Source organism: Acinonyx jubatus, chromosome B1 (genome assembly GCF_027475565.1).
Source record: "Acinonyx jubatus isolate Ajub_Pintada_27869175 chromosome B1, VMU_Ajub_asm_v1.0, whole genome shotgun sequence".
Lineage (NCBI taxonomy): Eukaryota > Metazoa > Chordata > Mammalia > Carnivora > Felidae > Acinonyx > Acinonyx jubatus.
In genome coordinates this window covers 138,755,725-138,780,564 of record NC_069382.1, presented here as the reverse complement: position 1 = coordinate 138,780,564, position 24,840 = coordinate 138,755,725, and the positions used below count along the sequence as shown (strand labels likewise).

General features: G+C 39.7%; 1 protein-coding gene across 2 annotated transcripts in view; it reads left to right on the top strand.

Moving 5' to 3' along the window:
- The window catches only part of FRAS1 (Fraser extracellular matrix complex subunit 1), a 420,203-nt gene that overhangs the window by 173,369 nt on the left and 221,994 nt on the right, over positions 1 to 24,840 (top strand). For both annotated transcript variants that reach the window (XM_053217214.1, XM_027058965.2), the window contains exons 7-14: positions 5,912 to 5,995; positions 8,114 to 8,215; positions 8,456 to 8,647; positions 13,335 to 13,424; positions 15,278 to 15,313; positions 16,927 to 17,074; positions 18,550 to 18,693; positions 20,005 to 20,139. In XM_053217214.1, the coding sequence (XP_053073189.1) occupies positions 5,912 to 5,995; positions 8,114 to 8,215; positions 8,456 to 8,647; positions 13,335 to 13,424; positions 15,278 to 15,313; positions 16,927 to 17,074; positions 18,550 to 18,693; positions 20,005 to 20,139 (931 nt within the window). The remainder of the gene's footprint in view (positions 1 to 5,911; positions 5,996 to 8,113; positions 8,216 to 8,455; positions 8,648 to 13,334; positions 13,425 to 15,277; positions 15,314 to 16,926; positions 17,075 to 18,549; positions 18,694 to 20,004; positions 20,140 to 24,840) is intronic.

Here is a 24,840-nt window from a genome sequence, read left to right as displayed (position 1 = left end):
GCAACTATTTTATATGCATTAACTCATTAAATGTTAAAAACACACAAGTCCATCAGAAAAAGTGTATTTCCAGGTCTTGAGCTCCAGAAAAAACTTGATTTTTAATGTAAGAGTTTTTTTTTCTTTAAATTGTAAAAGGAATCTGTACTTACTAAGCAAAGTTTGGAAAAGGCAGAAAAGCAGAAAATGATCATCTATATTTCTACCATTCAAAAACACCACAATATATTTTGGGGGTAATTCATTCCAATTTTTTTGTAGGCAAATGTGGATATATTTTTTTGTTTCATGGTTGTAATCACATTTTAGAGGCTGGGATAATCCAGAGAACTCCCATTTGATTCAACAAAAAATGACCATCAACAAGGCACATCATAGTCAAATTCACAAAATACAGAGATAAGGAAAGAATTATGAAAGCAGCAAGGGAAAAAAGTCCTTAACCTATAAGGGAAGATAGATCAGATTTGCAGCAGACCTATCCACAGAAACTTGGCAGGCCAGAAAGAGTGGCAGGATATATTCAACATGCTGAATCGGAAAAATATGTGGCCAAGAATTCTTTATCCAGCAAAGTTGTCATTCAAACTAGAAGGAGAGATAATGAGTTTCCCAGACAAATAAAAGCTAGAGGAGTTTGTGACCACTAAACCAGCCCTGCAAGAAATTTTAAAGGGGACTCTTTGAGTGGAGAAAAGAAAAAACAAAACAAAACACCAAAGTAACAAAGACTAGAAAGGACCAGAGAACATCACCAGAAACATCAACTCTACAGGCAACACAATGGCACTAAATTCATATCTTTCTGTACTCACTCTAAATCTAAATGGACTAAATGCTCCAATCAAAAGACATAGGGTATAAGAATGGATAAGAAAACAAGACCCATCTATATGCTGCTTACAAGAACTACTTCAAATTTTTTTTAATGTTTATTTATTTTTGAGAGGAAGAGACACAGAGTATGAGTGGGGGAAGGGCAGAGAGAGAGAGAGGGAAACACAGAATCCGAAGCAGGCTTCAGGCTCTGAGCTGTCAGCATAGAGCCTGATGAGGGGCTCAAACCACAAATCGTGAGATGATGACCAGGGCCAAAGTCAGACATTTAACTGACTAAGCCACCCAGGTGCCCCACAAGAGACTCATTTTCGACCTAAAGACACCTGAAGATTGAAAGCAAGGAGTTGGAGAACCATCTATCATGCTAATGGTCATCAAAAGAAAGTTGGAGTGGCCATACTTATATCAGAAAAACTAGATTTTAAAATAAAGACTGTAACAAGAGGTGAAGAAGGGCATTATATCATAATTAAGGGGTCTATTCACCAAGAAAATCTAGCAATTGTAAACATTTATGTGCCCAATGTGATAGCACCCAAATATATAAATCAATTAATCACAAACAAAGAAACTCATTGATAATAGTACCATAATAGTAGGGGACTTCAACACCCCACTTACAACAATGGACAGATCATCTCAGCAGAAAATCAACAAGGGGACAATGGCTTTGAATGACACACTAGACGAGATGGACTTAACAGATGATATTCAGAACATTTCATTCTAAACCAGCAGAATACACATTCTTCTCAAGTTCACATGGAATATTCTCCATAATAGATCACATACTGGGTCACAAATCAGCCCTCAATGAAAATATTGAGAAATAAAACCAAAGCTAGAAGCATCACAAGTCCAGACTTCAAGCTATATTACAAAGCTGTAATCATCAAGACAGTATGGCACTGGCACAAAAACAGACACATAGATCAATGGAACAGAACAGAGAACCCAGAAATAGACCCACAAAGGTATGGCCAACTAATCTTTGACAAAGCAGGAGCTGAAGTCAGATGCTTAACTGACTGAGCCACCCAGGCGCCCCTGAAAATCATTTTCTTATTGCCCACATACATTAGGTATAATTGGAGGGGTCAACAATTGGGAGCCATTATTAATTTCTTCACATCCCAACTCTGTGGACTCTTTTCCACTGAATCCTGAAATCTAGTGCCCTGGTGGGAAAGTCTGATGTCTGTCTGCTTTCTATTCCATTGTGTTCGGCTAATTTTAGTCTGTTGGATTCTTGCAGGTTGTATCTTTATCTTTATAATCAAAAAAATTTTTCAGGGTATTTCTAGGTGAGATGTCTTTTCACCTTGTTGCCTAGAATATGGTGAAGCCCTTTCAGTCTGTATTCTAGTTTTTTAAATGCTTTCTCCGGTTATGGTTTTGATTTAATCATATTAATTCCAATTATTCTCATTTCTCCAGAAAGTTATGATGATTCTTGGATTGCTCCCCTCTCCCCTTATTATCAATCATGTTCTTTCTTACCATTTTTCACTTTGTGTCTTTCCTCTTTATATGGAGAGAGCTTCTTGAGTTTGTATTTACCACTTCTAGTATTGATTTTAATTTGACTATTTCACTTTAATTTTCTTTTAATTTTTCCTTATTTTTCCTCTCACTGGTTCATCTAGTTTTTTATCCTAATGCTTATTCTTTCTTTATTGCTGCTTGCTTCCATTTAATAAAGACTGCATTTTCTTGCATCTTACTGAAGTTGCAAAATTGCTTTTAAGTCCTTTTTTTTTTTTTAAGATCTTATAGGTGTAGTTTTCAGAAGTCTGCTCTTTCTCTGAATCTTCAGAACATTATTAGTTTTCTTTGCTCTTCAGAGTTTTTCCCAAGTTCCTTGCCTTCTATTTACTTATCCTTGATCAAGAGAAATCTGTCCATACCCACTGCTCGAAAGCTGCAAGGGTAAGTGGCCTGCCCCTGGCTAACTCCCCTTCTTGGATCCATAGCCAGATGCTAAGAAATATGTCTCCTTGTCTGAGGGTTTCCATTTAGTGTGTCCCTATTGTACTAAGATTGGATCTTTTTCTACCTCCACTGCTCAGCCCTCTTACATTTTTAATATGTGAAACAAAAAAAACTGTAATCCCCAGTACACCGCTGCAAAGGCTCTCTTCCTCCCTCAGTGACCATGTGCTTTTCAGTTGAGGCATTGTCCTATCCTGCTACTTTTTATCACTCTCTCTGCCTCCTCCAACACACGTACTTCCCAGTCTCTCCCCACCCCCCCTTTTTACATTATGGGCTCTGATTAGATGTAGCAAGAAAGATGTTGAGGGAGGTGAGGGCTGGCATTCTGACTGCTTCCAACAGTTGTGGCCACACACCGGAGGGATGAATCTGGGTTGTGTTTGGTATAGAAAGGCAGGGAGTTAGGCAGACGTGATGGTTCTTATATCTATTTAGGTTTACACAGCAAAGAAAGGCCATAAAATGTCTTATGCTCAATGGGACTTCCTCATAGCAGTGGCAGGGGGTTGGATGTTTTACTTTTTGGTGGTGAAATTTTTATCTCTTTCTCTATCTACAGAGGTATCATAGTGGGAAAATATTTCACCAAGAGCTGTTAGCCATAATACACCATAAAATTTTTATCATAAATATTTTTATTTAAGGAATATGAAAAACCACAATTAAATATATCCTTAATGGTAGTCCTACCCCAAATTCTAATGACGGTAATCATAGTTTTTTTGTATCAATTTCTGTGTTTACTGAAGGTACTATATAAGACCTGGGGTTGGTGAACTTTTTCTGTAAAGAGCCAGATAGTGAATATTTTCAGCTTTGTGTGCCATTCGGTTGAAACAACTACTCAACTCTGCCATTGTAACACAAAGACAGCTATAGATAATATGTAAATGAGTGGACGTGGCTGCATTCCAATAAAAGTTTATGGAAACAGGTGGTAGGCTGGACTTGGTCCATGATCCATAGTTGGCTGGCCCCTGTATAGCCTATGCTTTTGGAAGGACAAATCTACATAGTCCAGGATGAAATGATACAGATAGAAGATAGCAACAAAATGCACTGTTAAAAATCTTTTCCATTTTTCTGACCTATTTTACTGTGCATCTTCTTACTTGCATGTCCAGTCTTGCTTATGAAGCACCAGCCCGGGTGAATTACCACCTCTCAGTCAGATAGTTCTCTTGTAACCTGGGATATCTTCTCTTTAAATGCTTTTCTTTCCTGCCCTTATTGATCTGGATTGGTGAATAAAGATTCTGTTTCTGTCAATAAAATATACAATTGGGTATTGCCAGTAAGAATTAGAAAGTTTGATTTTCCTTGTATCAACCTTACTACAGCTAATTCCTTCCCCCATGCTCTTGAGTTGACTCTGCTACTATACTTGGGTCTAGTCCATGTTGGTTAAGATAGACTGATACTAACTCTGTGCTGATTCAAGATTTGTGATCCTGACATTCGTTCCCTGTTTACCAAGCATTGTATAAATTCATTTGTTTACTACAATAAAATTACTGAATAGTGTGACATCAAATATACCGTTATTTTACTTTCTCACTAAAATTTCATTAAGCTGAAGAGTTCTGAGGTTCAGAAATGCTTGATGATTTCAGCATGTGTCCCAATTTTCACTACTCTATTAAACATCAATGGTCATAATATTTCTCATGTAGAAGAATAAGGAAATGAAATAACCTAAAGCATCAAAAACAGTTGTCATTTTAATTCCAGTGACTCAGTTGCTTGAAATAAATCCCTATTAGATAGTAATGCATTAATTTAACTGATCATATACAGTTGAGTTAAAGAACTACTGAGGTATGACCGGAACTGTTCAAGAAAAGTTAAAGCTCTTTTGTGCTTCTTGTAAGACAAAGTGAAAGTAACTGTAAGATAAACCAGTTCTTGGTCCTTAAAGTTTAGTATATTGTAACCTTGCCTTTAATTTGTCTACCTTCCTGTCATTCAAAAGGTTGTGGTGATAAATCAAAGTGAGAAACTGACTCTTTGGTATCAATGACGGAACTGTTCTTGTGAAGATTCTTTGCAGGGCAATGGAGACAAATGGTCTAATATTTGGGGGGTGAGAGTGGTAGAGGTGAGAAGTAGGGAGAGGGCAGGGAGCAGTTCCTTGGGCGTTTAGTCTCTGTCACCCACTTTTTTCTGCCCTTATTCCCAAATAGCTCACCTACTTTTTTTCTGCCTTTATTCCCAAATATCTAGAGATACAATTGATTTTTTTTGCATGTAGTGCATATATGTAAATGTGTGGATTCACATAAAGATGCAAAAGAATAGTGAAGTAGCTTATCAATAGAGGGATAACTTCGTTTTGGATTTAGCAATAACTCAGCTGGAGTGTAAATATCCTTAAGTATTGGTATGGTTCTGTGCTGTGAAGTCTTGCTCCAACCGTTATCATTACCAGGTTGGCTGTGTGACCTTGGGAGAGTCACATAATCTCTCTGGTCTTTACTCTTCTTGTTTGTAAAGCAAGGAAAAGAACATCTACTTCTTAGGAAAGAAGACTTAAAATAATGTAAAGCCGGGGCGCCTGGGTGGCTCAGTCGATTGAGCGTCCGACTTCGGCTCAGGTCATGATCTCGCGGTCCGTGAGTTCGAGCCCCACGTCAGGCTCTGTGCTGACCGCTCAGAGCCTGGAGCCTGTTTCAGATTCTGTGTCTCCCTCTCTCTCTGACCCTCCCCCGTTCATGCTCTGTCTCTCTCTGTCTCAAAAATAAATAAACGTTAAAAAAAAAAATGTAAAGCCTTAAAATAATGCCTGGTAAACACTGAGTACAATTATTATTGTTATTATTATTATTTGTGCTTTTGTTTGCTCTTAGAAAAGAGGGTAGGACTTGAGGAATGTGCAAATGTCTTAAGAATCACGCTGACTTTGGAAGTGCAAATTCTTATCAAAGCACCAGGTGACTAATAAATACTAAACGAGAGGAAATTGCTATTTATGGATGCTTGAGGCACATGATTGAGTGGGCTATGAATGAAATTTTCCTACTGTTGTGGGTTTTATTAATGTCTCCTTTTGATGGATTGTTCCTTTTTTGGGTCTAAGGATGAAACTATCATCCGAGTTCCTGGAAAATGTTGCCCACAGTGCTCTTCCCGATCCTGCTCTGCATCTGGCCAAGCATACGAGGTAACCTTTGATGTCCCCACTGTAGGTGTTTTGACATACGTTCTCACACATATGCCCTCCGCCCTTCCAACCACCACACCTCCCCACCCTCTTGTCTGAGTCTTTGCCAAGATTAGTAATTCAGTACATAAACAGCTTTTCTCTTCTCTTTGTGGAAAGCCTTTATGAAAAAATTAAGTTGAAGGGGATTAGAAATATAAAGGAATGTGCTGGCAGGCAGCACCTGGTTCACGAACCTTGGTGAACTTACTGTTCACACGTCTCAAAGGGAAAAAAGGACTATCATTGGTTACTATCAGTTTACACTTAGGTTGGAGGCCCTGGAATGTCTATCTGCTTTGGTTGGATTGCATGTACCGATATCCAGAGACAGCTTCTGCCTGCCTTACACTGTGGGGAAGCATGGGGGTGGTAGGGGAGAGTGGCAAGAGAGGTGAGAAGCTAGGGGTGGTGGAAACTGCACACTTGAAAGTACTATTGGAATAATCTAGATAATTGTGCCTAACACATAATAGGTGCCAAATAAAAATGAGTTCAGCAAATTAAATGAGTGAATGGATGTTCTATCTTAGGAGTGCCCTACTGAGCCAAAAGAAGGTTACATTATTCAAAAGCAAAGAACCTATAAAAAATAAAACCGACTACTTCTTTGTTTGCCAGCCACTCTATGGAAGACTAAGTATAAACTGGAATTATGGCTCTCAGTACAGAATCTGGAACTGAATATTAGGGAATGAGTGTCACAAATTCTTGATGGGTCACTTGAAGTCTGAATGAGCATAACTAATTGGGAAAGGATTTTTGTATGTACTAGATCTGTGTTGTCCAATACAATAGCCACATATGTGCCAGATTAATTTCTCCTGGAAGAGATGGTCTTTATATCTATTGTGATGTTTTTGGTTGCAAGTAACAGAAATACTCCTCTAAAAGTGGCTAAAATGAAAACATGAAATATCTCATATAACAAGAAATGTAGAGATAGGGCAGTTGTAGGGTTGATCAATTCAGGTCTCAGTGATGTCTTCAAAGATCTAAGCTCTTTAAAAAAATGTTTATTTATTTTTGAGAAAGAGAGAGAGGGAGTGTGAGCAGAGGAGGCACAGAGAGAGAGAGTGAGAGAGGATCCCAAGCAGGCTCCATGCTGAAAGCAGAGAGCCTGATGCGGGGCTCAAACTCACAAACTGCGAGATCGTGACCTGAGTTGAAGTCAGACGTCTAACTGACTGAGCCATCCAGTTACCCCTAAGCTCTTTTCTGATCTGTCCACCCTACCATCCATTGCATGTTGTCATTTGCTTTCTGTCTTGTCCCTTCGTGTCCCCAAGATGGCTTCCTCAAGTCTAGGCAGCTCATCCACACACAATCATTACTAAAGGCTGGTGTGGAAAAGGGATGGCTTTTCTTCTTTTATCGGAGAGGAGTCTCTGGCTTCCAATGCTATAGCAAACTTCTTCAGAGGTCTCCTCAGTTAGGATTGGGAAATGCCCTTGCTCTAACTGCAAGGGAAGCTGGGAAAGTGACTATGTGGCAGTAGGCACTGGGTCTCCTGGCAAAGAAGAGGAGCTAAAGAATGACCACTGATTAGGCAGCAAACAGGGTCTTCTTATGAATCTTGATGCTCCAGAGACTCTTTGGGCCTGGGCCTGGCATAGAGTAGGCCCTCAACACATCTGTGGAATGCATGTAGTTGAATAAAAATGAATGTAAAGTTCCCTTTGGACATTTGTTGACTTTTTTCTTAGAGGCTGTTGCTGCCTAAATGACATCATTCTCAGGAGTACATTCAATGTGAGTCAATTAAAAATGGTAATAAAAATTGTGTGTCTTGGGGTGCCTGGGTGGCTCAGTCGGTTAAGCGGCCGGCTTCGGCTCAGGTCATGATCTCGCGGTCCGTGAGTTCGAGCCCCATGTTGGGCTCTTTGCTGACAGCTCAGAGCCTGGAGCCTGTTTCAGATTCTGTGTCTCCCTCTCTCTGACCCTCCCCTGTTCATGCTCTGTCTATCCCTGTCTTAAAAATAAATAAATGTTAAAACAAAAATTGTGTGTCTTATGTTCCTGTGTTTCTATTTGATATATGTGACATTTGATTCTCCACTTTGTCCTTTCTTTCCTCAGCATGGTGACCAGTGGAACGAAAACGCCTGTACCACATGTATATGTGACCAGGGTGAGGTCAGGTGCCACAAACAGGCCTGCCCCCCACTAAGATGTGACAAGGTATTTGATGGAGTGTAGCTTGATTTATAAAAATTTATTCTGGGGCATTTAAGAAATGCATTTCTTAGTCCAGTGTGTCTTTTGAGGGAATCGAAAGTTTTATTATGCCTAGAAATATTAGATAAAGATATAAAAGATCTGCTTCCTAGAAAGGAGGGCTGAGGCAGAGAGGAACTTGCCTCAGCTGGGTTAGGTCGGGTGGAGAACATTGCCCTTTATCTGCCATCTTTGTTTCTTCAGGGTCAGAGAAGGGCTCAGCGCCACGGGGAATGCTGTGAGGAATGTGTGTCTCCTGCGGGAAGCTGCTCACACAATGGGATTGTGCGGTACCACAATGAAATGTGGAAGGGCTCTGCCTGCGAGTTCTGCATGTGTGACCACGGCCAAGTGACCTGCCAGACTGGAGAGTGTGCCAAAGTGGAGTGTGCCCGGGTAAGAAGCAAAGGCATTTCCACTTGGACTGTAACAATTCTCTACAAAGGGATAGCTGGTCGCTAACCTGTTCCTTACTTTTTGGCAGCAAAGGCGACAGCCAGGTTGACCACTCACATTTCACAGAGTCTTCTAGCACAAAGATTCTGTGGTGTAAAATAAATGTCACTATTTGTTCAGACTGGCTTGGAACAGCCCCCTGGAGTTGTTAGTTCTCAATGCATCTGGTCAGATTGGAAGCCGTGAGCCGGAGACGTGAAAGGGAAGGACATGATATGGGACATTAGCCTATCAGTCAGCGCAGCTGGACCTCATGGCTGGGGGCCTGCCCAGCTTGCTATGTTTGTAAAACAGAGGTCTGCAGGTGCTCCCATGGCCCAGCTTCTGTTGCAGGCCCCACTGGCAGCATTTAGCAGAAAGGAGAGCCAGCCCCTACGGGCTGCTTCTGTGGATCAGGAAAGAAAATGAAATGTTTTTGTTTTTGTTTTAAAGAGAGGGAGGGGAACCTCATAAATAATTAACTCAGTTGATCTCTGTTAACTTTTGCTGTCTGCAGAATTTCTAGAAGCTTCTAACAAAGCAGGCTCTGTTCGGACTATAGATGTATATTGTAGGGAAATTGCTTTTTTTTTTTTTTTTTCCTCTTTGAACTCAATTTTGACCCATTGCAAAACAAATTGCTTTTAAAGTTGTGTTCTTCTCCCTCACCGCTCCCATCCGCCCCACCAATTTCCCGCAGGGTTGTGAACTTGAGTAGATGAGGGAAACTCAGAAGATCTGAAGCACTGGACGTCTGTGAAGGCATTTTTCTTTCTGGTTCTTCTCCCCCACATCTCAGCTCCTCTTAGCACTGAGCCTGAGGAGGAACAACCTTTCAAACAGGGCTGTCAATGACAGGGTGATTTTTCATTTTGACTCTTACTTCTAAGTCTTGGCAGAGCTGAAACATATTTAGGTAAAGAGGGTCTTGCTTTTGCAGATTTATTTCCCCCCACACGCCTTTTCATTTCCTTTCCTTCTTGATGTCAGGGGAGTCAGAATGGTTGGATGAAGATGAGAAAAATCCTACTCAGGGCCCTTTGCTTTCTCCCTCTGTCTCAGGCTGAGGCTGGGCTTCCTGGCCTTGGCAGTCTCCCTGAGGATGCAGGGTTATTTTCTAAGGTTTCAATTTGCCTAATAACACCCCAGGGTTTATGGAAAATGTGGGAGAGGTGATTCTGGTGGGGTGGGTTCTGTAGCCACCTATTTCCAGTGAAGTCTGAACAAAGAGTCTCAATCACAGAAAATAATTTGACCCACTGTCTCCAATGCTAATGCATTTCCAAGTGCCTGCTATCCTCCACGACACCTATCTGTGGCCCCCGTATGCCAGGTCATCTTTGCTGTTCTTAGAAAAAATGGGGAGCGACCACTGAGGTAAGTGCAGAGGGCCTCAACTGCCCTCCAGTCACCCCACAGCACAATCTCATCTCCTCCCAGTTCTCTCACCCCCAGCTCCTCATTTATGAACTGAGGAGTTCCAATGCCTTTACCCATTTCTCCAGGTCTTTAGTTAACTAAACTAGTGTCTTCCAGGTGACCTCTGTGTTTCCAAATGTGGTTTAAGGCACTGGGTTCTAAACTGGAACCAGAATGAAATTTTAACCAAAATTGAACCTTACCAGAAATATCCCTTAGCCTTCATTCTGTGCCATGCTTCTGCAAATAGCACTGGTTAATGACCTTGTGAACGCTTGGAGTACAAACTTCCTAACTTCTGCTTAGCTTGGAGATAAAAAGAGGAATAAGACACATTCTAATCTCAAGAGTTTCCAGGCTTTGGGGGAAGTCAGATACATAAACAGAAATCATAATATGCAGTTGCACCAATGATTATGGAAGTATGAATTAAATACATTAGGAGCATCTGAAGAAAATGACTATCTGCCAGGGGAGTGTGAAAGTAGGCTATTGGTATTTTTATTCAGTTCTACCCCACTTTTAGCCTTATCTGGAATACCAAGGTCATTTGGTTTCTAATCCTAGATACCAAGGATAGATTAAATCTAAGTGTATGTACATCCACAAAGATGCAAAAAAATAAACTTCTAGAAGAAGAGACAACTGTGCACCTTCACCACTGTAAGAATTATCACATTGGTTATCAACAGCAGTGTTCTGAGTAGCATGGAAATCAGCACACAGTTTTTCTTTTTTAAAAAAGGAAAGAATCATATGACGTTTGTTTCTGATGTATCCAACCAAATCCCTAGACACCGAAACACAAATAAATCAATAGTAAAATAGCATAGTATGAGGATTCTCATTTTTTCTACATTTCGGGGCATTTTTGAGCATGAATTCAAGAAGTCAAATTACTTTGTTTTTTAAAGGACTTAGCATTCACATATGAGGCATAAAATGATGGTAGTGTGGGGGAGGTGGGATTGAAGCTTCTAGCAAAATGCACACAAGAGGGTAGGCATAACATAAGTATGAGGTACCTTTCCCTTCTCCAGTGGAGGAAAATTCCCTCAAAAGAGTGTTTCCTTTTCCAATGGGCAAGCGAGTGGAATCACACAGTCTTGCTTCTGGTGGATGGATGTTGGTGTGATTCGGTGGGGAGGGGTTAGCAGACTCCATCTGACCTATGCAGCAGAATCCTCTTAAAAAGAAAAGAATTAGTTTTGTTCCACAAAGCAATTTTTCTCAAAGCAAAAGTCAAATGCTAATTGGAGCCAGCTCCTCACCGCAGTGAACTGACACAGTTTGGGGCATCCAGGCTTCTTCTATAAATAGCACATCTATTTAGAACTCCCTACCTCACCAAAACTGAATCCTTGTTCCCCAGCAGCAAGGCTTGCTGTTATTTACAGTAGTGGTTGAAGACTCAAAACTGCTACCTTCCTTGCCCTACTGGGATGATGCCGGCTCCATTTTCAGTTTTCTCTGTATGTATGGGGTGGGCACTCAAGAATTGCTCACGTGTTTTGTCTTCAATAGAAGTACACATATTCTGTCTTGTTTTAAAATGTTGTTTTAAGCATCTTAGATTACATGCATATAAACCCTTTTATATGCTTTGACAGCAAATTTCACTGTTTCTGGGTTAGTCTTGCGCTACCAGCTGATTTGTCACGTTTCTGCAAAACCATTTATATGTAAATACGCCTGCTCGCTATAGCATCCACTGCTCTCCCTTGGCCTCTGATGGGCATTACATTTTGATGGACAGTGATCTGTCTATACAACTCCTTTCTTTTTGAAATCAGTTTTGAGGCACTATAAAAAGTTACAATCATTCATGTATTTTTGTATTTCTTTTAAAAGTGTATATTTTCCTTCATTAAAATAATACATATTCATTTCACAAATTGACAACTCAAGAAAAGTAGAAAAGAGACTTTAAAATCCATCAATAATGCTGCAATTCAAAGACAACCACTGCTTTTATTTTATGTATTTTGCAGCGCAAAGTGTTTTTAAACATGAAATATCATTGTGATTATTCTGTTTGCTCAATTCTACGTTATTCAATTTTTACATAACATGGTTTCTGCACTTTAAATGTAATGTAGATCCCAAATTAAATAATGTCTTGATTTAAAGAAACATCACCATTCTTTAGACAGTATATATATCTTTAGAAAGTGGAAAGCGCTTTAAAGAATACTCGTTAGCCTATAGATATTAGATGTTAGTATATGCATATGAAAAATTATAAACAAAAATCATGTCTTTAACAGCAGATTCCCTGGAAGGTAGATTGCAGTGGAATTGTACTTTCTAGGTTATAGAATTTATAATTGTTTAATTTTTTAGTAAGCATTTATTATTTTATAATAAAAATTATGAAATTATTAATATTGGGAAATTAAAATAGTAAGACTTTGAAAGTTAAACATCTACCTTCTTTGTGTGACCTTTTTTCCTTCCTCTTATAATTAATTAAAAAAATAGTGATTATGTGGATAACAGTTTCAGAACACTGAATAAAAATTAGTTTTCTACTGTTTAATTTATGCCGGAGACTGCATCTGTGCATACAGGGATGTATCTGATTTCGTATTCAAGAAAAAGTGTTGGTTTGATTTGAGCACTGTTAATGAAACCAAATCACAAGTTCAAACCTTGTATGTTTAAGATAGCCTGATCCTTTTCTGAAATTCATAACTTTCCAATACTACCACAATTAATCTTGGCCATTCTTTTTTTTTTAAATGTTTATTTATTTTGAGATTGAGAGAGAGAGAGAGAGAGAGCATGAGTGCATGAGTGGGGGAGGGGTGGAGAGAAAGGGAGAGAGAGAGAATCCCAAGCACAGAGCCTGATGCAGAGCTCCATCTCACCAATTGTGAGATCATGACTTGAGCCGAAATTAAGAGTTGGATGCCTAACCAACTAAACCACTCAGACGTCGCAATCTTGGCAATTCTTATTCATGGGAGCTCCTGGTCATGGGTGGGAAATGATGGAAGGGTCTGTACACATGCATTCCAGAACTGGAATAAAAAAGCACTTGGAGGGGTAAGCTGCATTGCCTAGATTTTCCATAGGAAGACAACAGGGAGAGATGGAGTAAGCAATGGGCCAAAACAAAGGATCTGCTAAGGTTTTTCATTCCAGTCAGGGAATCCAGCTGTTGTGCAATTTAGCACTGCTACCTAGAGATGGTAATTTGATATGTGCCTCTGCAATCCTTCTACAGGGTGAAGAATTAATTCACTTAGATGGAAAATGCTGCCCTGAATGCATTTCAAGGAATGGTTATTGTGTTTATGAAGAAAATGTAGAATTTGTGAGTATCAGACTAATAACTGAAGACTATTAAAAATTAATAATTCAAAATTAGTTTGATGAGGGGGCATTACCTTTTCATATCTTTTACCCATTCATTGTTCATCAAATGTGTACAACTACTCTGTGCCAGGTCCTAGAGACACAGAATCAAACAGCTCGAAGAGTCACTGCTCTTGCTGCGGGGAGCTCATGCTCTAGTGTAGGCACACAAGGGACAGACAAAAACCTGCCAGTAGCTGAGAGGAGGGAGGTGCAAAAGGTTAGTGTATGATCGGGGAAGTCTCTCATGTGGAGAAATTTGAGCAAAACCTAAGGGGAGTGAGGGAGCAAGCCATGTGGATACCTGGGGAGAGAAAATGTGCTAGGAAGAGTCAGCAAATGAAGACGACTGAAGCAGAAGTGTGCTTGGTGTGTTCAAGAAACAGCAAGAAAGTGACTATGGCTAGAACCAAGAGAATGGGGGAGAAAGGATTTGGTGCCGGAGTCCACGAGGTAGCCTGGATGCCATGGTAAACGTGTGTTTTACTGTGACACAGACAAGAGCTGTAGCAGCTTTGAGCAGCCATGCTGTGATCTGGCTTACTTGTGAAAGGGTTACTTTGGCTGCTTTGTGAGCAAGTGATGGAAGGGGGTGAGGCTGGCAGTCGGTGATCTGGTTGGAAGGTTTTTGCAATAGTCCAGGAGTGGTGATGGTGTTTTGGTCTCAGAAGGAAGGCTCTAGATTTATTTTGCAGGTAGAATGGAAATGATTTTGATGGATTGGATGGGGGACGAAATTCCATCTGCTAAGGTTTTATTTCTAAGTCTGTACTTTTAAGAATTATATACCCAAAGAAAAAAAATATTTATCTTAATCTCTTCAAGTTTGCTCTATTTGTATAGCCTAGATCTTCCACGTGGGATTTTGTAGTGTTGATAAATTGTGTTCTAAAAAATAGGCCAGTTGATCATAAAGACAACTGCTTTATTGACCAATCAGAATAAAATGATAAGAATTGGGATTAAGTACTTTGATTCCTACCTACTTTTTCTTCATGATTTGGGAAAATTGCATCTGTCAACCTGTGTATGCTGGAGAGAATACTGTGTGAGGTTAACAGTTTGGGCTCTAAATTCAAATATCTACTTTGCCACATACTAGCTGACTATAACTTTAGACAAGTTACTTAATCCTCATTTGTGAAGAAGGGATAACAATAGTACTTACCTCATGGGGCTATTGAGATAATACCTATGAAACACTTGGAACAGATGCTGGCACGTTAAAAAAAAAAAAAAAACAAAAACAAAAAGCTAAAGAAATGGCATCATTGTTATGCTGTTGGCATTGTTTGTTTCATAGTGGTATTCAATAATTTAGTTCTTGTTTCTTGAGAAGTTAGGAGATTAAAGGCTGCCTATAAATGAAGAATTTCTATTTTCTCAACCATAGTATCAATTTTCCTACCCATTTTTGGAGGTAAATTAAGCCCGGCAGAGTTAAAGAAAAGCAAGTTGCTTTAAAGGAGTCGAAATCCCCGGAGTACTGTGGTACCATATGAGATTCAAGAGTTTGCCCCCACAGGCTTAGATTTCTTGACTGTGAAGTCCTTCATGTTGAAGGGAATGGAAGCCAAGTGCTCAAGCACAAAAGGAGAATCAGAATTCACAAATATTTCTGAAGCATGTTGTCTTCACCTCATATTGTATGCTTTTCTTGTTTTTGATGTATATAGATTTTTTCTATTCATAATAAATGAATGATGTTGCATGATACTTGGGCAAAATGGATAACTCTTAAATGAGAAAATAAATAGATCAGTTTAATGGTGTTTTTAGTGGTATAATAAATACATTTCTCTTTGTTCCTAGATGTCCTCAAATGCAAGTGAAGTTAAACGTATTCCAGTAAGTATAGATTTTTAACTTGTACATAGATATTGGTAGAATTGTTTTAAGCAATGATCTGCATAAACTGTCCTGGGAAACCTTACTGCCATAGTATTTTTTAATAGTCATGTTTGTTGGCACCATGGTCCCAGATTAAGAACCTTATGATAACTAACACTTTGATTCATTGAACTTTGCTTCTTTATTTACCTTATTTTTTCCCCAATTGATAATACTTCTCTAACTACAAGCTCCTACACATATTTTTCCCTTTCTTGTGAAGATTTCCTCTTTCTCATTTTTTCTGGCCTAGAAAATTCAGTTTAACCATCCATGCAATTTCATGTTCTTCAAAGCATGGAGAGCTTTTGGGGTTTGGGAGTGTTAGTTCCCCAAAACAAAACTGATTGTTCATTCTTTTAAGGTTGTTTACAGGAAAACATTGTATGGTTCCTTTTTAAGGTAAAGTGCAAGCACATTTGTTCACACAAGCAAGCTTAAAATTTTGAAGGCTATAGAATAAGGGGGCCAGGAATCCAGTCTGCCTTGAAATGGAAGAAAAGCACTTCTGCCTTCTCAAGATAATATTCCTGATTTTTCTAACATTGTCATTCATTTTTGCTAACTATAGCCACATTAATTGTTTGGAGTGTTCAACATCAATTGGTTTAATAAATATTTTATCAAATATTTATATTATAATATGCTCTTCTATTCTCTCCTGTTTTACCTCCTTCATCACCCCAAAACATTCTGGTAGGAACCCTTGTCTCTTTCCTATCTTCAGGGTGAGTAGGATAGTGAGCAAAAAAGGAATTGTTCTTTATAATTCACTTTGAATTCTCCATCAAAATATTAATGTTCATTACCATAATTTGCTTGACCAAAAAGAATATTTTAGCGTGAGAAAGCCCATGGCACATCTACGGCCCACTAAAAATGGTCATACAAGAGCTGTAATTTTAAGAATATAATGACTCTACTGTTACTCTTACTGGAGTAACTGTAAGGAAACTCAGGGCTTTAACCAGCTTCCCACTGTTATTATAAAGATTGCATGTAATGTACCCACTAATCATAGGCACATAGTAATCCCCTCTCGTGTTTTTTGGTGAGATAGGCTAAGAAACAAGTGTTGTATGCTTCTTACTTATGAGCCCCAGAATGTGTTCTCAGTTTATTTTTCTGCCTGGGTTCTACATTTAAATAAATCAATTATAAACAAAGAAGGAGTAATATTATCCTTTTTAATTTAAAACTCTTTGGGGCACCTGGGTGGCTCAGTTGGTTGAGGGTCTGACTTCAGCTCAGGTCATGATCTCGCAGTTTGTGGGTTCATGCCGTGTCGGGCTCTGTGCTGACAGCGCAGAGCCTGGAGCCTGCTTCAGATTCTGTCTCCCTCTCTCTCTGCCCCTCCCCCACTCATGCTCTTTCTCTCTGTCAAAAATAAATAAAAATTAAAAAAAAAACCAAACAACTCTTCAATGACTGTCCTATTTCAGAGTTAGATTTGCATGGTACTGAACAGGACTTTCATTTTGTCCCTTATGGGAACTGTAAGTTCTCCACCAGCAAACTGTCTTCTGAATTTTTGCAATTCTGATAACATCATTCTTTACTGTTTCATGTAGGAAGGGGAGAAGTGGGAGGATGGCCCTTGCAAAGTGTGTGAGTGCTGGGGCTCTCAGGTAACTTGCTATGAGCCCTCTTGTCCACCATGTCCAGTGGCCACACTAGCCCAAGTGGTGAAGGGACAGTGCTGTCCAGATTGCACATCAGGTGGGTCCATGTCTGATTCATGTCTACTGAGATATTTTCACTGTCAAAAAATTCAGAGATCTTCTTTCTCCCCGCTTCGTGGTTTTTTTTGGTTTTGTTTTTTTGTTTTTTGTTTTTTTTTAAGTCACCTACTGGGTTGGTTTGTTGGTTGATTGGTTTCTTGCTAATTTTTCTAACAAATGATATTGCTTAATCTTTGCCCATGTATTTACCAAACTCAACAGATTACGGGTAGGTGATCTTGGGCGAGTCATTGACCCTCTTCAGATCTAAATTTCTTGTTAATAAAATGTGCCTCATCTACCTTGCAAAATTATTATGGATATCAAATAACCTAAAGTTTAGAAACTTTTAAAAGCAAATATATATGTTAGGACTGTTCCATTGTTAAAGATATAAGGGCAATTGCTGAAAGTTTGTTACAGGTGTCCTTTTTTTTTTCTTTTTCTTAAGGTGAGCTGTTAAACAGATGGTTCCTTAGGAGTTCTCAAATGGGTTTTTGAAGTTTAAAGACTCATTAATTTCTTCCAAAAGAAAATTTTATCTACTTGTTCTGCAACTCTGCTTTCAAATCACCTGGGGTTGAATTAGTTCCAGTTAATAATTGTTGGCAAGCATTGGAGTTGCTCTGGCTGTGCAGTAATTTGCCTATAAGCTTAGTCTCTCTTGGAGAAGTGGCATTTTCTTCCATTCATATTTCATAATTAATTGTTTTCTTCTGTGGGTTGCAATTTTTCATATTGGCAGTTGCTTTTGTTGCACTCAACTTATTTTGGCTAATCACAGTGTTTCTGTGAAGAGTTTATCATGGGAAAAGCAAAGCAACTTTATGGTTTAATTACGTTACCTTCACCAAAGTGGCTCCCTGGGCTTCCCTAAACAAATATTTAGCATATTATAATGTACTATACTTTGAATATCAGGTCCCTGACAACTTTAAAACCTGAAAGAAGTCCTTTGCTGACAATTGCCATTGAATTCGATGATAATCCCAATTGTTTTGAATGAGATTTGAATTTTAGAGAAAAAGAATAAAGCTGGCTGTATTTTTTAAACAACTTTTTAAAAATTGTGTTTTGTTTTAACTTTCTATACATGCCAAAGCTTAAGAACATCTAAGAAAACATAAACTATTGAATTCATTTAAATCATATATTATGGAGCTGATAATTCTTGTTTGTAGAGGCATTCCAGCAGGTAGAAGCATTAATAGGGCTGTCCCGTAACATTTTTAGTGTCTTCAATGTGGAGCTACCAGAGACAGTAATAGTGTTTCAGACAAGGAGAGATTCTTTGAAATCTTGCATTGAAATCATTTTTGCTATTTCGGGGTCTTTTTCATACCTAAGTTCTAGAGTTTTCTGTTCTTCGTCTTCGATATAGCCCCATATACTCTGTAGATTCTTTTTTAGAAGAATGTAAGAGAAATGATATGGTCTTTGTCAAATTCTCCTCTTCTTTGTCCTTGATTGTAGTTCATTGCCACCCAGACTGCTTGACCTGCTCTCAGTCTCCAGAGCACTGTGACTTCTGCCAGGACCCCACAAAGTTGCTGCGGAATGGACAGTGTGTGCACAGCTGTGGTCTGGGATTTTACCAGGCTGGTGCTCTCTGTTTAGGTATGGCTCTGGGCAGATAGCCGAGATGTGGACTGAGGCTCACTGTTGTCAAGGAGGGGTGATGCACTCAAGAAATGCATAACTTCGAAAAACCCTTTGAAGGTAGTAATGTCATCCATAGGTTACTTGGCATCTCTACCTGCAAGTGTCTTTCTTCTGACATTTCACAGGTGTTTTCATGCTTACTGGGGGATAGATGATGTGGAGGTCTGATGTTACTAGGTGGTTGTTATTGGATTTTTCATTTTTTGAAGACTTTCAAAGATAGTAATATTGCCAGAATCTTTCGTGTCATTTATTACAATACTCAGTTAATCCAAGATTGAAGCTTGGAATTGACATAGACATTCGAGATCACTTACTAGAACTTTCTCATTTTGCAAATGGGGAACTTGTGGGCCAGAGAAATTAACTGGCTTGTTCAACATCAAACAGATAATCGGTAATAGAGTTTATCTCCTGTGGGTTATCAAGGAGATCCAAAATGGGTTCATGTGAATTTTCAGAGTTCTTATGCAACTGAGAAGGAGATCTTACCTGGCAGAATTTTGGCTTGTTTGAGGCCAAATTATAGTTACTTTTTTCCCTATCTCTAACTCATAGAGCTAATTGTCCATTTAAGAGTATATAGGTTTATACCCTGGGTGTGAGATTCAACCTCTCTGTGCCTCAGTATTCTTACCTATAAAGGGGGGTAGTACTAGCTAGTACCTTCCTCAGAAGTTTTTTGTGAGAATTAAGTGTTAAGTGTTAATATACATGAAGTGCCTAGAATAGTTTCTAGGATATTTTCAAGCCTCAAGAAAGGTAATTATTTACTTCCCCCTACTTTCTTTCCTGACTCCTAATCTTTAGACTTTTTGAAAGTCATTTATACCTCTGCCATGGGTTGTGGAAGGAGAGACAAGGGATATTCTTGTGAAATGGTTGAGTGAGAAAGATATTGGGGGTTATTGGATAAGAAGAGCACAGACTCAGGAGCCAAACTTCCTGACTTCAAATACCAGCTTCATGTCACCTTGGACAAATTACTTAACCTCTAGTAGCTTGTTCGTCACGTGAAAAATTGGGGTTAACCACCCTATAGGGTTGTTGTAAAGATTAAATGCACATATACATATAAAGCACTTCGTGCATTGCCTGGCATGAAGTGTGTGTTATGTAACTGAAGACTGTAGAGTAATTTTCCTGCCTTTCTTGTTCTCAGTACAGAGCCTCAGGATTGGGCTATGTAAGAATTGGCACAGGGGTGGTGTCTTTGAGCTAATCAGGGCTTCCCTTTTTCTTTCTCCCACCCCTGTCTGGAGCCAGCCTGCCAGCCTCAGTGCTCCACGTGTACCAGTGGGCTGGAATGTTCGTCCTGCCAGCCTCCTCTGCTGATGCAGCATGGCCAGTGTGTGCCCACCTGCGGGGATGGCTTCTACCAAGATCGCCACTTCTGCTCAGGTAATCACTGGCTGGGCCACCAAGAAAGCCACCCCCACCCCCCAAGTGATCCGGGGCCACGGGGAGCTGTGAGCAGCTTTTCAAGTATGAGAAGAAACTCTGAGAGAGACTCCTGATGGGCCCAGAACAGTGGATGAGAGATGACACGTGTTGTTTTTATAACCTTATTAGTGCTTTGGTGATGTGTGCATGTGGTGAGATTTCTCTAAGTCCTTCTGCACACACCTTGGGGCACTGGAACAGTTCTTTATTCAGTTCCGGGTTGTCATTATATTGTAAGTGTGATTCCTTCATAGTGCTTAAATGAAAATGAAGAGAGAAATATATCTATATATTTTCAAAACTTTACTTCTACCTGAAGAGAGAGGGAGAAACAGAAATAGGAAAGTGACGTCATAAGTAACAAACATGGACATGCAAAATAGATGATGGCATTTCCATTTACTCTTACTTTAGTGTGTGCATGCTTTGGTAGCTTTATGTGTCTAAATTAAGAGCTAGTTGATATTCTTAATATTATAATAGTCTCTGGAGTTTGGAGTGCTCTTAGTGTAATTTAATTTGTTGCTTATACTGGACCATGTTTTTAATAGTGATTATAATCATGAGTATAAGTAAAGAAGTAAATGTATAAAGAATTTTGTTAAATGTAGGAATAAGAAACAAATAAATAAATGCAGGAATGGGAAAAGGGGTAATGGTGGAAGCAAAGACAAAGGGCAGGGTCCTAGCTGGTCTGCAGGAGGAGACAGAATCAGATGTGCTCAGAACCTAAGGCAGGGTGTGCAGTGGTGGGCAAACCTGAACAGGCAGACAGGCCAGAGGGAGAAGCTTGGTTGTCCTACCAGGGAGCTCTGGGAGCCAGGCTCTGCAGCTGAGCAGGAGAGGGGCAGAGATGTGATGAGACTCAAAGGTGGGCTGGTCTTAGGGTCGGCTGATATTCTTCCCTCATTTATGCCCTCGGTTAGATTTTCAGGAAGATCATTTGGAGAGAATATAGTGAAAGAGAGTAAGTGCATGGTATTCACCAGCTGTGTGGGCTGAATGAGCTCTATGGCATGGGAAGATGCTCTGTGGAAAGTCTGATGGCCTCCTTCATTCCAGGTTGAGGGCAGAAGCAGCATCCATGGGATAATAGAAACCATCTTGAAGGGAAACACTGGTACTATTAATGTCATACTGATGTGAGGATGGTGGGGCTGATCCTAGAGCCAGTCACATTACAAAACAGAAGGCACACTAGCTTCTGAGTCTGGCTTGGGGGCTTTTTGCAACCTGTAAAAATATCTTCTGTATCCCCAACATCAAGGGCTGGACAAAGTGTTCAACGTTTGTTGAACAAGTGTTTGATGAATGAAGACACATATTATCCTTTGGTGATCCTTGAAAGACCAGTGTTTCAATAGGAGCTTCAGCCATAAGAGATAAAAGACCCCTTAATGTTTCTTACTTATCATGTGCTATTTACCTGTTATTTTAGAACAGGCTCAAAGTGGGCACATCCAAATGCCTTTGTAGGTGTGTAATGGTTGGGCAATTTAGGTAAACTGCTGAAATTTCAATTTGATGAAGTTAATGAATGTATTCTCTACTCCTTTCTTCTATCCCATCAAAGAGACCTCCTACTAGCACTCCTGTGACAGATTTGCCTTTAAAAGGGAATTAATTCCCCTTAGATTTTATTCTTCCCTCCATAACACCTCAACCCCTGCTACACATCCCACATACATATTTACTTTTTTCTTTCTCTTTTTTTGAGGGGCCGTTTTCCTTTCTCCCATGCTCAATGTTTTAATTGGTGATGTTCATGCTGTTATAGGGCACTTTGAAATGAGTAATGTTTCATTTGATTACTGGTTTACGTAGCTGACTGCTTCCACATTCCATCCACATACCCATACACAAATGCCTCTGGTAGAAAGTTGCTGGGAAAATTTGTTAATGCTCCCTCCAGGGAATTAAACCAATTTGCTTTAGTTCAGCCTGGTTGCATTTTTATGCATAAAATGAGAAGAAAGAGGAGAGCAAGAAGAGAGAGAGAGTGTGTACGTGAGAGTGATCTTAAAAATTAAAGCAAAACTAGTGATCAATTTCCATATACTGTTTCAATGCTGAGATGGCCCAAATAAGCTTTCCAAATAAGCTTTCTCATTATTGGAATTTTTTGCAACATTTGTGCTTGTGCTATTTTTGGTGGCTTCTCATCATTGACCTTGGAAGTTGGTCAGCAAACCAGTCCTCTTCTAGCATGTGCTAAACTTTTCAAAAAGAAGCCTGCTATTTTATGGTAACAACAGGTTCTTCTGGATTGATTCCTCTTGGCAGGGTCATTTATATTATGACCAGCATAATTTGCCACTTTATTGACCCATCAAAACCAAAAGAGAGTGAACACTGTGCTGAGGAAACTAATTACCAGAAATTACTTGATTAATATTCATGCTCACTCTGTTGAATATAAGGCAGAGAGAAAAATATGGGGCAGAGCCAAGTGGCACAGAAGCACATAGCTCTCCAACAGAAGAGTAGGAGCAGGTAAACCAGGAGAAAGAGTAGGAGCAGGTAAACCAGGAGAGGGGTGAGAGAAGACACTGAGTCCTGCCAGAGAGTCGCATCCTCAGGGCCCTTGCCATTTCCCCTTTTCCCTTCGGTTTTGTGGTATACACACACATATACACAGGTGCAGATGAATGTGTTCCTATGCGTGCATATATTCATATCATTATTACATTCTCGTGCTTGATTAAACTGAATGCTATTGTAGTTATAGACTACATTAGGTACTCCTATACCAGTCACTGCTTCATTTCTAAATGAAACTCCAAACTGTTGGAGTTTGATCACTTCCCCTTCAGGCTCAGCACCACCCAGTTTTTATGCCAGTCTAAGTTGGAGACAGGCAGTATATACGTTGCCTCTTCTCTGTAGCAGGTAGGGCAAAAGAGTAATCACCCTCTTAGGGACCAGAACACACCTTTAAGACCTGGCTTTCGGGCTTAGACTTTCTTTGCCACCAGTTGGATCTGGTCCAACAGGCCTGTTGTCCACTCTGTCCCTGTCCTCTCGACCCTGTGGACATCAAGTCCTAGGACTGGGCTTCTAATTTGCTTCTTTCTACCTTGTCTTGTTATGACCCATTTCCAGGAATCAATAGCCTGTGTCTTAGTCATCCCAGCCTGATGGTCAGTTTTGACTCAGATGTGGATGGTCCTTGCTCCTCCCACCCACTGCATGACCTTGCACCTTTCCTGCATGACCCTTTGGGTACCACTTATGGATTTATTGTATTCTCTCTACCAGAGTTGTGGTTCCATTGCTTCGTCTTAGAAACCCTGTTATGAAATCTAAATGTGGATCTAGACTCACCTCACTATGCCCTGAAAACATTCTTCCTTGCCTGTCTTACCCCTCTTTTCAGTCAACCTCTGTTCTGCCCTGGTGGAACCATTGAACTGTTGCACACCCAATCCTAGGTAAGGGAACCCATAAGAAAAAAAAGTTAAAAACAATCAAACTAACACACATCATGCAAGATTAGTTAAAAATAAGCAGCTCATAAGACTATGAGTAAAGAAAGAGTAGAATTCAACACATTTTTATTCTTTAATGTTTATTTTGAGAAAGAGAGAGCGAGAGAGAGCATGTGAGCAAGAGCATGAGTAGGGGAAGGGCAGAGAGAGAGGGAGACAGAGAATCCTAAGCAGGCTCGTGCTGTCAGTGCAGAGCCCAATATGGGGCTTGAACTCACCAACTGTGAGATCATAACCTGAGCCAAAATCAAGAGTCAGATGCTTAACTGCTGAGCCACCCAGGTGCCCATTTTTATATGTATGTCAGCGTTTGATATGTCAGTGCAAACCTCCAGTATTCACAAAGACCTGAGGATGGAGTTGTGTGTACCCTGTGGCAAGTGCTACCTTCATTCGCAGACCCAGACATGGGAGGGACTGTGACACAGTGCTTAAGACTGTAGGCTTGGAAGCCAAACTATCTGGACTCCAGTCTTGGCTCTGTCACTACAAACAGTGCATTTTTTAACCCCATGCTTCAGCTGCCTATGGGTAAAGTAGGGACAATAATGTCAGCCATATAGCATGAGTATAAGGATTAAATGAATGAATTCACATATGTCATTTAGGATGGTGCCTGGCACTTAGTAAGCCCTCCATATGAGTTAGAAGACTTATATTTCTGCTTTTCATTGTCCTTCCCTGTTCCATTTCTCTCGCTCCTCCATTCATTCTCCTTTGACCACCATTGGAAGTCCTGAGGATATGAAGTGAAATAAGATGCTATCATATTTTCCTATTGAGAGCTTGCAATCAAGGCTGGGTTGGCTGCTGCTAACAGAGATGTAAAAGAAAAAATAATCATATAAACATACAAATCTATGCAGTTTATTCTACATCTGATTACTGTGTAGTCTCAGATTTTTAAACTTAAAGAACCAAGCCATTGACCATTTTACAGGTTTGTATGAGAGAGGATCATTTTGATTCTTAACTCTGCCACTTACTGCTATATGGCTTTGTACAGGTCATTTAACTGCTTGAGCCTCAATTTCCCCGACTGTAAAATGGGGATAATACCATCTACTTTACACTGTTATGATGAACATTAGAAAAGATGTTTGAAAATAGAAGTATATTATGCTTGGCACATTGTATGTGGGCAACAAAAGGCAGCTATTGTCATTGAATC